Raw genomic sequence first — 13,320 nt, forward strand, 5'->3', positions numbered from 1 at the left:
TCTTTCTCACTATTCCTTCCTTTTTGTCCTGATTCTTCCTACAAGAATTTATTACCACCTGCTGGGACTATTGATAAAACCTCCTAGTTATGCTTTCAATTGATCATCCTATTGCAAGCTTGACCCATTCCAGTCTGTCCCATATATTACCACCAAGTTGGCCAAAGCTGTGACTTTTTTTTTTGGTCCCTTTTTGGATATGGTATAATTCATTTTGAAATTTTACATGCCACTAAACAAAATTTTGAAACTTTAATAAAATGTATCAGGACTTCCCTGGTGGTCCAGTGGTTAAGAATCTGCCTGCCAGTGCAGAAGACATGGATTCCATCTCTGGTCCAGGAAGACTCCACACTCTGCAGGGCAACTAAGCCCATGTGCCACAACTACCAAGCCCACATTCTAGAGCATGTGCTCCACAAGAGAAGCCACTGCAGTGAGAAGCTTGTGTACCACAACTAGGGAGTAGCCCTCACTTACTGCAACTAGAGAAAGCCTGTGTAGCAACGAAGACCCAGCATACCAAAAACAAATAATTAAAAACTAAAATAAAAATTGCTTTAAAAATGTATCAGATGGGAGCACTTACTGTTTAAAAACTAAGAATCATTTTCCCAAAGCATTACCATTCTCTTAAAATCCAAGTGCAGCAATTAAAACCTGGGGCAGCCAAATAAATAAATAATTTGTTTAAAGGCTATCTAGATAATCCAAGTAAGAAGTGATCTTTACCTTCTCATAATAATTTTTTTTTTTCCTGGCTCTGACTCTGACTGTCTTCTCATAATTTTGTTTGCACCACATCTATGGTCTTATCACAAATGGTCTTAAATTATAGTTATTTGTGTGCTTACCTTTTTTGGACATAGTTGGCTTTTTAAGCAACCTCTACATCTGTTTCACTTTGGTAGTACATTTCACAGGGTCCTTAACACTAGGCAGATCTCCCCATTCTTACCACTTGTTAAGAACATGAGCCAAGACAGGCACCTTGCTGATTATTCAAGCTTCTTTTTTTGGTCTGCTTTCTAATTGCTTTTGAACCAGTTCAAAAAACTCTTCATTGTTTTTTAATCTTAATATAGTTGAAAACTTCTAGAACAGCAGGTAACCCCGTTGTCCTGAGACATGTTGATAAGCTGGGGGAAACACTCTTGTTTGACTGAGTGTGGTAAACACTGCATCTTATATCCTCCCTCTGCATTCGTGATATAGCATATTGGAGGCACTGAAAAGTCCTGAAGTGAGGGAAACAGTTAAACTTTAACCTAGATCACAAAAATAACTATAACTTAAGACCATCTGTGATAAGATCATAGACGTGGACCTCTCAAATGTGTGTGTGGGTAGCAATTTAGATATCCCATGATCATATCAAACTCATTGTGTTTAAAACAGGACTACTTTTTTTTCCTCTTCCAACCCATTTCTAGGTAAAGCCATTCCTTTTCTTTCCCTGCCAAGAAGTCAACAGTTAAGGCTGCCATCACAGGGATTATTGAAATAGTCTCCCAGACCTGCCTTTAGGTTTGAATTACTCCAAACTCATTTCAGAGTAATATTACAAACATGCAAAACTGATCATGTTGCTCAGAGGTTTAAAACTGGAGAGTGGGTCTCTGTTGCTTGTATCAGGAGAAAATGCAAACCCATAGAGAAGCCACACAAGGTCATTCATGATCAGGCCCCTTATCTGCCTTTCTAACCTTATTTCTTGCTTTCCTAGCCTCATTACCCTCCTTGTTTCAGTCCCACCAATTCACCTAAGTTGCTTTCATTTTCAAGATTAATATTTATTAACACCATTTTCTTGGACTGGATGCCCCTTTCTCCTCATATCCCTCACCCACTCATTTCCAGTGACTCAGTTCAAGATCACACAGACACACTGCTTTATCCAGAGCTCGGGCTTTGGTTGGTTCTTGGATGGGGCTTCCCTGGTTGCCCAGATGGTAAAGAATCTGCCTGCAATGCAGGAGACCTGGGTTTGATCCCTAGGCTGGGATCCCTGGGAAGATCCCCTGGAGGAGGGAATGGCTATCCACTCCATTATTCTTATCTGGAGAAGTCTATGGACAGAGGAGCCTGGAGGGCTACAGTCCATGGGGTTGCAAAGAGTTGGACATGACTGAGTGACTTGACTTTCACTTTGGATGTACTGAGCACTCCTGGGCTGACTCTGCTGATCTGTGCCTGCCCATTCCCTCCGTTCAGCTGGACCTTCATCCTCCTTTTCTGTTCTAAAGAAGTGCAGTCTTGACACATTAAATAAGTTCTCCTCGGCTCCTGAGACTTTGAGGTCAAGTGTATGGATGTGAGAGTTGGACTGTGAAGAAAGCTGAGCACTGAAGAATTGATGCTTTTGAACTGTGGTGTTGGAGAAGACTCTTGAGAGTCCCCTGGACTGCAAGGAGATCCAACCAGCCCATCCTAAAGGAGATCAGTCCTGGGATTTCTTTGGAAGGAATGATGCTAAAGCTGAAACTCCAATACTTTGGCCACCTGATGCGAAGAGCTGACTCATTGGAAAAGACCCTGATGCTGGGAGGGATTGGGGGCAGGAGGAGAAGGGGATGACAGGATGAGATGGATGGATGGCATCACTGACTCGATGGACATGAGTTTGAGTAGACTCTGGGAGTTGGTGATGGACAGGGAGGCCTAGTGTGCTGAGATTCATGGGGTCGCAAAGAGTCGGACACAACTGAGCGACTGAACTGAACTGACTGACTGACTGAAACTTGGGTTGTAGCCTCCCTGCCCACAGCTCCAAGTGGGAAGGTTGCTCAGCTTCTGAGAGGCTCCATGTTTTTATTTGTACGATGGCCCGGATGATAATCTCTACCTCACAGGATTATAGTGAGGAGTGTGTCAGAGTCTGTGGTAAGGTGGTTGGCACAGTGTCAGGCAGAGGCTCAAAAAACTCCTGAGCAATTCACCCATCATTCTGTTGCAGTGAAAAGGGAAAAAGAAGAATGAGTTTTTCCTGTCTTTCCTGAGAACAAAGAAGATAACAGTGAGCAAACCTTATCACTCCTGTGCTAAGTCACTTTAGTCATGTCCAACTCTTTGCAACCCCATGGACTGGGGCCCACCAGGCTCCTCTGTCCATGGGATTCTCCAAGCAAGTACACTGGAGTGGGTTGCCATTCCCTTCTCTAGGGGACCTTCCTGACCCAGGGATCGAACCTGTATCTCTATGTCTCCTGCATTGGCAGGTGAGTTATTTACCACTAGCGCCACCTGGGAAGCCCCTTGATCACTCTTAGGTTTACTTTAAATAACTGTTCCCAATCTAGTTTGTTCCTAATGTAGTCTGTGACTAAGTTTGCTTTTCTGCCCTCTAACTCTGCATTAGCTACCTTTGGTACCTATTATCCTTTGACTCTATGCTAATTACATCCTATATCTGGTGCTCACCTTTACAGCACTCTCTCTGCAGACCCCGCCTAGTAGTTTTTCTCCTTGTATTATAGAAAGAAGGCCCAGGAGCGCACTACACGAAAGACACTGGACAATTATTGGGCTACCTGACACCAGCCTGTGACTATTTTTGAAACAATGCAAGAGGAAGAATACAAGATCTTTATACTTTTGTTCCTCATCACCTACCCCGACTGGGAGCCCTCATCATATATAAGCCTTTAGACTCCTCATGGAAGTTGGGGGCACAGTTCTTGGGCATGAGCCTGTTGTGTCTGCCCTCTGTTGTCTAAGGATTAATGCCACCTTTCTATTTCCTTCAAACTGTCTCTGTATTTTTTTTATTCAGCTTCAGTGGGCACAGAACCCCAAGACTTTTGGCAGCATCAGCTCCTTCATTCTGCAAATGGTTGCATGCTTCCTCTGCCAGGATGTGCCTAAGACAGGAGGAAAGAGGGCAGGGCACAACCACTAAAAGAGTGACAGCCATTGAGGACACAACAGAAACTGGTTAGAACCTACTAGGCCCAAGATAGCAGAAGATTTGACTTCCAGTGGACCTTGATCATTATTATTCACTCATTGTAAAACATTAGGTCACACACACCACAGGCAGCAGGACATTCATGACTGACCATAAAAGGCCAAAATTGGGTGGTAGCCCAATTCCTTGAAATCCCCACCCCTTCCCCAAAGTAGCTGGAATAATTTTGCCACTCACTGGCCTATGAAATTACCCAACCCATAAAAACTAAACACCCCCACACCTCAGGGCACTCTTGCCTCCTGAGACAGACCACATTCTGTCTATAGAATATGTATCTCTGCTTTCACTTCACTATGGCTCACTCTTGAATTCTTTTCTGCCTCAGAAAAGGACCCTCACTTGGTATCTATCCCAGAGGCTCACCCAAGACCTAGAACATGATCATCCTCTCATGCCTCATTTTCTTGCAATCTCTTTATAAAGGATATTAATAAATCTACTTCTTGCCTATCACTTTGCCCAGGTGGCTCAGTGGTAAAGAATCCACCTGCCAATGCAGGAGACGCAGGAGACCTGGGTTTAATCCCTGGGTTGGGAAGATCCCCTGGAGGAGGAAATGGCAACCCACTCCAGTATTCTTTCCTGGGAAATCCCATGGACAGAGGAGCCTGGCGGGCTACAGTCCATGGGGTCACAAAGAGTCGGACACAACTGAGCAACTGAATGTGTATGCACATGCACCTTCCCTACTAGAATAAAGGGTCCTTGAATGAGGACAATTTGTTGTTCACTTCTGAAGCTTCCCTCTTCCCCATTCTCTTGCATGTATAGGGATTTCATAAATATTCATTAAATGGACAAATGAAGGAAAAATGAATAACCAATCAAATGAAAGCTGAGACTTCAGGTTTGATTCTATTTTGAACAAGACACCAAGCCACACTAAGAGCTCTAACTCTCTATTAAAAAAAATAATAATAAATTTCTTCAATTGAAAGTTATCAGTTGACCTTTGCCTCTTGACTGTTTCTTAAACCAAAGGCAGAGTGTGATTCCTTGTGTAGCACATGGGAAGTTGACTGTGAAGCTCATGACTGGTGGACTGAAAAACACGATGAGATCCCAGAATGCTGCAGTGACTAGAAGCCGATTGGACGATGGGTAGGGGACTTTCCAGCTGTGGATGATGTGAAAACGAGCAGAGCAAATTAGCTGCATCAGAGGTGTTTTGATTATTATTATTGGAGTAAATTGCTTTACGGTGATGTGTTAGCTTCTGCTGTATAACAACTTGACTCAGCTATAAGCATACATTATCCCCTCCCTCTTGAACCTCCCTCCCACCTCCCAGGTCATCACAGAGCACCAAGCTGAGCTCTCTGTACTCTACAGCAGCATCCCACTAGCTGTCTCTTTTATACAATATTACTAATTACTAGAAAAGTGCAAATCAAAACTATAATGAGGTATCATGACACACTGGTTAGAATGGCCATCACCAAAAAAAAATCTACAAATAATTGCTAGAGACGGTGTGGAAAAAAGGTGTTTTATAAGCCTCCTCTGTGTTCATTTCTAAAAAGAGAAGTAGTTGATTCTGGAGATAAAGAAGGTCATTTCTTTCTGGGCCATTGCAGCCCTTTGGGGTGGACTCTGCCTCAGTAATAGCACCATTTCTTTTATAACACTAGCCCTGCTGCTTGGTCAGCAGCATTCAGGGAAGTACTGTTTGCCAGGTTCCTGGTCCTCCCTGTAGGGAAAGCCCATCTGCTCCTGGCATAGTGAAGGTGCCCAGGCAAAGACAAGCAGAGACTGTGCCAGGCAAGAGACCTAGAGTAACTGATGGAGTGAGTAACCAAGTCAGAGTGGATGTCCCACCCAGGCCTAACCACAATAGTTAGTTATCACAGTAGAGCTATTTTAGGTATTCTCAAAACCATGTGAAGTCCTGTGGGTCACACAAATGTACAGAAGACGCTATCATTGCCCCTTGTGAAGTCCTGTGGGTCACACAAATGTATCATTGCCTTTGATAAGCTTAAAACTATAGGAGGCATTTTATATGTTTTCCTTTGAATAATTTCCTCTTTTAAATAAACTTATGGGAGACAAAGAACATGTGGAGAAACTAAGCTTCCATAGCCGAACATAAAGACTTATACTGAAGAGATTCAGATTTAGAGAAGTTCATAGTGACATGGAGATGGGGCAGGATCTTTGAAGCAAGGAGTAACTAACTAGGCTTTATTTTCATCTTGGCAAAAACCAGGGGAAATGATGAGAAATAACCAAAGATATCGGAGAAGGCAATGGCAACCCATTCCAGTGTTCTTGCCTGGAGAATCCCAGGGAGGGGGGAGCCTGGTGGGCTGCTGTCCATGGGGTCGCACAGAGTTGGACACGACTGAAGTGACTTAGCAGCAGCAGCAGCAGCAACCAAAGATATGGCTGTAGAATGAACAAAGTCTTAGCGTGATGTGGTTGGGTAGGTTGGTTGGGGATATTTGATGAGGAAGGGCTTGGTGACAAGCTGAGGAAGCTGTACTGGTTCCCATCGACTATCAGTAAGGACTTCTGTTGTTCTGCATTAAAGAGAAGTCTTCACTTTTTAAAAAAAATTTACTTATTTGTCTGTGCCAGGTCCCAGTTAGGGCACAGAAGCTCTTTGATCTTGGTTGTGGTGTGCAGGATCTTAGTTATAGCATGTGGGATCTAGTTCCCTGTTAGGAATCGAACCTGGGCCTCCCACATTGGGAGGAGCATGGAGTCCCAGCCACTGGACCACCAGGGAAATCCTGAGTCTTAACTTTTATCCAGCCCTAGTTACCAAGAGATACTAGATTGGGAAGATAGGAAGATGACTAAGAGCTTATCACTGCAGGAATCCAAATGTGAAATGGGGATGGTGGTATACATGGGAACAGAGAAGACAAGTTGAAGTTGAAAGACATGGTAACCAAGAGGATGCTTATGAAGCACTGAGTGCTTCATAGATAATACACAAAGGCCATATAAGATCAACGGTCCTGGGATATAAGGGAAGGCAGGAGTAGTGAAGTTAAAGCTGAGACTAATAAGTGGCTTTTCAAGGTAAAACTTGCCTCCTCAGAGAGAAGGATGTTCTGAGAAAATGGAATGTCTTTCTTGTCTAGTTTATCTTGTCCTAATGATCCACTGCTATTCTCTTTGGTTAAAGATTTTTTGTCCTCTAACTCCCAATCCCCATGACACTGATGTTTCCCCTTAAACGGGCACATTCCCCTCTGGTCGGAACAGGTGACAGAGTGATTGACGCCCCTCCCTGTTGTCATCTTTCTTCTGAAGAAATGCCAGCGGCAGGTGAGGCAGCAGTGAGATGTTCCTTCCTGACTCCTTTTCAGGCGCTACAGTTTTACTTTCCACTTGAGCCCGCCTTTGATGGTTCTGATAAAGTGTTTATGACTCTTTTACTGCATGGAACTGTTGTGTTCACTTAGGGTTTATGCTGGACTGGTTTAAATGGTTCATTGTAAAAACTCTTCGATTCTTTAAGGTATTTGCTAATCTTTGCTGAATGACCTGTTTTCCTTCACCAGCTCTTGATCTACCCACAAGATACAAATGAGTCAACAGAATCGTCATCGAAAAGAATTAGGCTCCTATTGTCCTCCAGCATCTGTAAAAAGAAGTGTGAACAATTAAGTAGTAACTTAGATTTATTAAACATAAAACAGGTGCTTTGTTTTCACCTTCAGTTTGTTTTTTGCTTGCTTGAGTGGTCTGCTCAGGAAATGGCCTTTGGCTAAGTGGGTTTTTGAGGTTTAGTTATTTCACGATACTTCTATATCTTTGGTTTGAGAGTGGAACAGAATCCTGAGCATTGCTGCTTGCTTTTAAAGAAGATCTGCAGTTCTGCTAAGACGCTATTTTCAGATCCTCATACATTGGATCTCAGCAAGTTTTTCTTTCTTATTGACTGTCTTATTTTCTTTCTTATCTCTATCTTATCCCTCCCTAAAAAGAGAATAAAGTTAGAAAGGGATTATTCTGAAATATGGGCTCAAGGAAAGTAGATGTAAATTTTATTTTATGAGCTGTCTGTCTGTTACTTTACCAGTAAAGTTCTGGTTTTGATGGAAGTGAAGACATTCTAAGGTCACAGAGTTTATGTAACTGTAGGTCTCTCAGCTGTCCGAGTATAGAAAATCACTTTCCTTCAGGGTTATTCTTTGCTACTTTTCAAATAAGCAAATTCATTTGGAATATTTTAATTTTTATCAGTAATTAAATCTATATCTTTAGTTCTGAGATGCTTTATGAACTGGTTAAGAGTGTTTTTCATCATGTTCTGGCTCTCTCACTATTGTATATGCAGCCCTTGCTGCTGCTGCTGCTAAGTCACTTCAGTCGTGTCTGACTCTGTGTGACCCCACAGAGGGCAGCCCACCAGGTTCCCCCGTCCCTGGGATTCTCCAGGCAAGAACACTGGAGTGGGTTGCCATTTCCTTCTCCAGTGCATGAAAGTGAAAAGTGAAAGTGAGGTTGCTCAGTCGTGTCCGACTCTTAGCGACCACATGGACTGCAGCCTACCAGGCTCCTCCGTCCATGGGATTCTCCAGGCAAGAGTACTGCAGTGGGGTGCCATTGCCTTCTCCATATGCAGCCCTTAACATAGTCCAATACTTAGCATTCAGTGGAAACTCAATAAATTTTTTGAACAGATTAATGAATTTTTGCAGGGCTTTTTTCTAATTTAAAAAATGGTATAATTTTAAAAGAAGAACTTTGAAAACCATCCTTAATCCCAACACTTAATCACTTGATTCTTTTTTCATCTTTTAGTCTTCATTTAGCCATGCACGTACTTTCACATGGTTGTAGTCAGGGTGAACTTGAAATTTTGTCTTTAAGATTTCCCCATTCTTCCCTAGTGGTACAGTGGATAAGAATCTGCCTGTCAGTGCAGGGGGCATGGGTTCTATCCCTGGCCTGGGAAGATTCTGCATGCCCCGCAGCAGTTAAGCCTGTGTGCTACAACGACTGAGTCCAAGTGCTGCAACTGCTGGAGCCTGTGCACCTAGAGCCTGGGCTCTGCAGGAAGAGAAGCCACTGCCATGAGTAGCCTGTGCCCCATAAGGAAGACTAAACCCCACTTGCTGCTATGAGACAAAGCCTGTGAGTAGCAATCAAGACCTAGTACAACCAATAAAAAAATAAATTTCCCCATATTTTTGTTTTTAAAAAGCCAAATTGTATTATCTAGAGCAGCAAGAAATTCTAAATTTAATGCTAGAGGGGAATAATTTGAGAACTATTACTCTTGGATGCGAAGAGTTGACTCATTGGAAAGACTCTGATGCTGGGAAGGATTGGGGGCAGGAGGAAAAGGGGACGACAGAGGATGGCATCACCAACTCGATGGACATGAGTTTGAGTGAACTCCGGGAGTTGGTGATGGACAGGGAGGCCTGGCGTGCTGCGATTCATGGGGTCACAAAGAGTCGGACACGACTGAGCGACTGAACTGAACCGAACTCCTGCTGCGTAGTTAGAATAGGAAAAAGGAGTCTAAAAGGTGATGGCTAAACGACAAAGAAAGGAAAAAGCTCGTGGAAACGGAACAAAAGAAAATCCATGGACTGGACTGAGAACCTCAGGTGAAACAAAAACGCCTCCTTCCTGGCTAGCCCTAATTTGCATAGGGCAGGCTCAGCAGGGAGGAGACAAAACATATAAAAAGAGGAAGCCAAGAGGGATTGAGGTCTTGAGGCTGTACTATCCTTTGTTTATGGAATAAATAAAACTGAGCTGTAGAGCTGTAACACTGGTCCGCTGTTTGAAATCTTTGTTGCAGTGAGACAGAACTGAGGAAATTACACACTCTCCCGACATTCTGCTCTCAACAAGTGTTGAAAATATGGTTCATTTTATTAGGTGGATCTAAATTGAAATTCTTCATTGACTTCACACTGCCTGTAAGCAAGATACCTCAGTGACCTTTCCTTCCCTGTTATAAGGCTCAATAAAGTAGATGCAGCCAAATGGTGTTCAGAATCATTTCCTAAAGAAAGTTTGAATAATGTTGCAAAACAGAAAGGATTGCTAATAGCAAATAGAGGAAGTTCTAACAGCACATTTCCAAATTTTCTTCATGATTATTTCAGACTCATTTTGTTAATATCTTATTTACTGATCTTCTGTCCTCAAATAGAGATGTTATACTGATTTTTGGTTCATTATCACACCAAATGAGACATGCTTGGGTAGGCTTGTACCCATTGAGGAGAGAACTCATGTAAGCTGATACATGGGAGCTTTTTCTAGAACAGCCTCCCTATCAGGGCTCAAACCCTACATGAACAGTGTGGCTTCCAGAAACAATGGCTTTTCTCCAGGCTTTGGTTGCAGAGTATAAATATCTTCTCTAGAAATAGTTCTTCAGGCTTTCTGCCCTAAAAGGTGTATTGTTGTCAGCAAAGTGGTTGATTTGACTCTTTTTCTGTTCCTTCATATTTTACTGGGACTTCCCAAGTGGCACTAGTGGTAAAGAACCCACCTGCCACTGAAGGAGATGTAGGAGACCTGGGTTTGATCCCTGGGTCAGGAAGATCTGCTGGAGGAGGATGTAGCAACCCTCTCCAGTATTCTTGCCTGGTTACTCTCTTTCTATTCCCTCATATTTTACTAGCATTAATACAGGGGATTCTGTGCCAACTTCCTGGTCAGGTCCTCTTCATAGGGGCCACTGTGCTTGTGGATCCCATGTAGACCAGGGCTCTTAGTCTTTATATCTAGAAACCAAATGAAGCTCAGAAAGTGCTGGAAGGTGGGGGTGGGGGTCCTGAAATCAGCTGCACTTCCCTTACTGGAGGTGAGCACTTCCCCAGCCCTGGGAGAGACACAGACTCTCAGAAGCAGCTGACTTTGCTTCATCTGAAAGAGAGTTAGCTCTATATGGCAGAAGCAAAAATTCAACAAAAATGCCTTCTCTGATGGACAGACGTTTGCCACTGATCACACTGACAAGAAAGCTTTAGAAGGTGTCTTAACTCCAAACAGTGTCTCCAAACTGTCTCCTCTTCTGGGCCCACAAGAACTTTTACGGAGTTCTTTTGGGACATGAGGAAATAGAAGGTGTCAACAGGGTTTTTGTGCTCACTGGGGAAATGAGAGGTGGCAGAAACCATCCAGGAAACCTGCAATTCTGCCTTTTCTCTAGGAAGCAAGAAAAATGATGAAGTGTGCTTACAGGCAATGGAATGGAGTAGTCTCAGAGATAAGCAGACCACACATACTTTGTGTTCTAGCTACCCTCTTGTTTGTTAAAAACTTGAACTGCAACCAGGTTGCTTTCTTGAGAAGGAAGGCGCTAGGGCCCAGGAGTGAGGGTGCTGGCTTTGTTGTGTGACCACAGAGGCTGGTTACATACTAATTTCCTCTAGGGCTTGTGATGAAGTCAGTAAACCACAGCCTTCAACATGCTCTGCTCAAGCAGCTTCAGTGGCTTCTCAGTGCTGTCTCGGCCATGACACACATCTGACATGCCCTCCCTTAACCCACTCGTAGACTGTCTCTCTTTCCCTGCAGCATGGACCAAAGAGAAATTCTGCAGAAGTTCTTGGATGAGGCACAACACAGGAAGAGTAACAAAGAGGAGTTTGCTAATGAATTTCTGGTAAGTTCTATGTGTGACACTCTCAGACTAGTTACATAGACTGTTTGATAGTGGTTCAACTTTCATAGATCAAGTTGTTCTTCGGATAAAGTGAATTTCAGAACTTTCAGGGGAAGAAGGCAACCTAAAAGTTTGATTTCTCTAAGTGGTTTGTGTGTATTCTAGTTATTCTCTCCAAAATACAGTTTTAAAAATTTTCCTTGCTAGTTCTTAGACTTTGACTAGGACTCCTATAGATGACATACATAATTCCAGTTGCATAAATATGATATTAATTGAACATCTGGAGTTCCCAGGTATCTGAGTTGGGTTTATGCTTCAAACAGCTAATTTTAATTAATGTCAAGAGGAAAGAAACCAAGACTAACTTTTCATGGAGCATTATGCTTTTATGGAACCCTCCTGTGGGTTCCATTTGGATGACAAAAACTCTTGAAGAGCACCCTAACTACTTTCTGCCATATTCATTTTTGCTTTTTTTAATGAAGAAAAAATAAGAGAACATGTGCTTTTACAGTAACGGGGTTTTCCTTAATCTTCTTTTGCTTGGAGGGGTGGAATGGCCAGGATGGAGAGTAGAGAAAGGTGAGGGAGATGGAGAGAAACGTAGGCACAAGGTAGCCTAAGGTTTGGTTACCTAGAGGGACACTGTATTTCCTCTAGCAGAACGGTGCTTACTGATGCAGTGGCAACTGGGTCAGCCTCATTCATCTTACAACCCAGCACTTCAGATGACATAGGATGTCTGCGAGTACTTATTATGTGTTTTGGAATAGCTCCAGCTGATGTTTTGGCTCTGTAAGAAATTCAAACCTTACCTTTGCAGTTGTGAGGATATTGAAAAAATAAGAGAATTTAAGTGTGAAGTCTAAAATTAAATCATGACTGTCATCAACCAAATTATCAACTACTTGGCATGTTCCTTAATCTCACCGAGTCTCTATTTTCTGAGTTCTGAAACGGAGATAATAATTTATGTCCTACCTCTCTGCACAAGATTATTGTGATGACTAAAGATCAATACTAATACTTAAATGTGACTATTCATTCAGTAAATTTATTGAGCACATGCTATGTATCAAGTTTAGTTCCAGGCACTGAGGAGATAGCAGTGAACAGAAAACCTTTGCCCTCATGGAGCTAACATTCTGATGTGTTTGTGCTAAGTTGTTTCAGTCATGTCGGACTCTGTGTGACCCTATGTACTATAACCCACCAGGTTTCTCTGACCATGGGATTCTCCAGCCAAGAATACTGGAGTGCATTGCCATGCTCTCCTCCAAGGGATCTTCCCGACCAGATAGTAAGATGTGAAAACACTCTGCAGATTCTCGAGTGATTAGATATTATGATGTGATCTCATATTATGATAGAAACCCCTGTGTCAGCTCAACTTCGATAATATCATGGTGTCATGAAAAATGACACTCTAGTTCCCACTGGCCAGACAGTCTGAGTCCCTCTAGTAGAATTAGCAGGGAGGGAGGGGAGGTGGAAAGCCAGGCCTATGTGTCTTAAACATGTACCTGGCCCTGGGTTAGAACTCCTGAGCCAAATATCTCTAATACAGAGAGGTAAGAAGTGAGCTGAGGGGGCAGTGGCAGCCTCTGTTTTATTTTGGTTGTGTTTTAGAAAGTAATATAGACTACCTCTCTGACATTTTACCTCTTCTTAGCTCAGTCATTATAACCTCTCACCAAATTATAGCAGCTACCTCACCTCCTGTTTTCTCTGCTCTAGCCTTGCCCTCCCTTCA

At 42.8% G+C, this 13,320-nt stretch overlaps 1 protein-coding gene and 1 long non-coding RNA gene across 5 annotated transcripts in view; one reads left to right on the top strand and one right to left on the bottom strand.

Annotated features, from left to right (window-relative positions):
- Positions 1-13,320, bottom strand: part of LOC123334014 — a 96,172-nt gene that overhangs the window by 23,003 nt on the left and 59,849 nt on the right. The gene's annotated exons all lie outside the window — the stretch shown is intronic.
- PTPN22 (protein tyrosine phosphatase non-receptor type 22) overlaps positions 11,371-13,320 on the top strand; it is a 57,841-nt gene continuing 55,891 nt past the window's right edge. For all 3 annotated transcript variants that reach the window (XM_006064827.3, XM_025289422.2, XM_025289423.2), the window contains exon 1: positions 11,371-11,564. In XM_006064827.3, the coding sequence (XP_006064889.1) occupies positions 11,478-11,564 (87 nt within the window). In that variant the 5' untranslated portion in view covers positions 11,371-11,477. The remainder of the gene's footprint in view (positions 11,565-13,320) is intronic.

The sequence above is a fragment of the Bubalus bubalis genome, chromosome 6 (assembly GCF_019923935.1).
Source record: "Bubalus bubalis isolate 160015118507 breed Murrah chromosome 6, NDDB_SH_1, whole genome shotgun sequence".
Taxonomy (NCBI): Eukaryota; Metazoa; Chordata; class Mammalia; order Artiodactyla; family Bovidae; genus Bubalus; species Bubalus bubalis.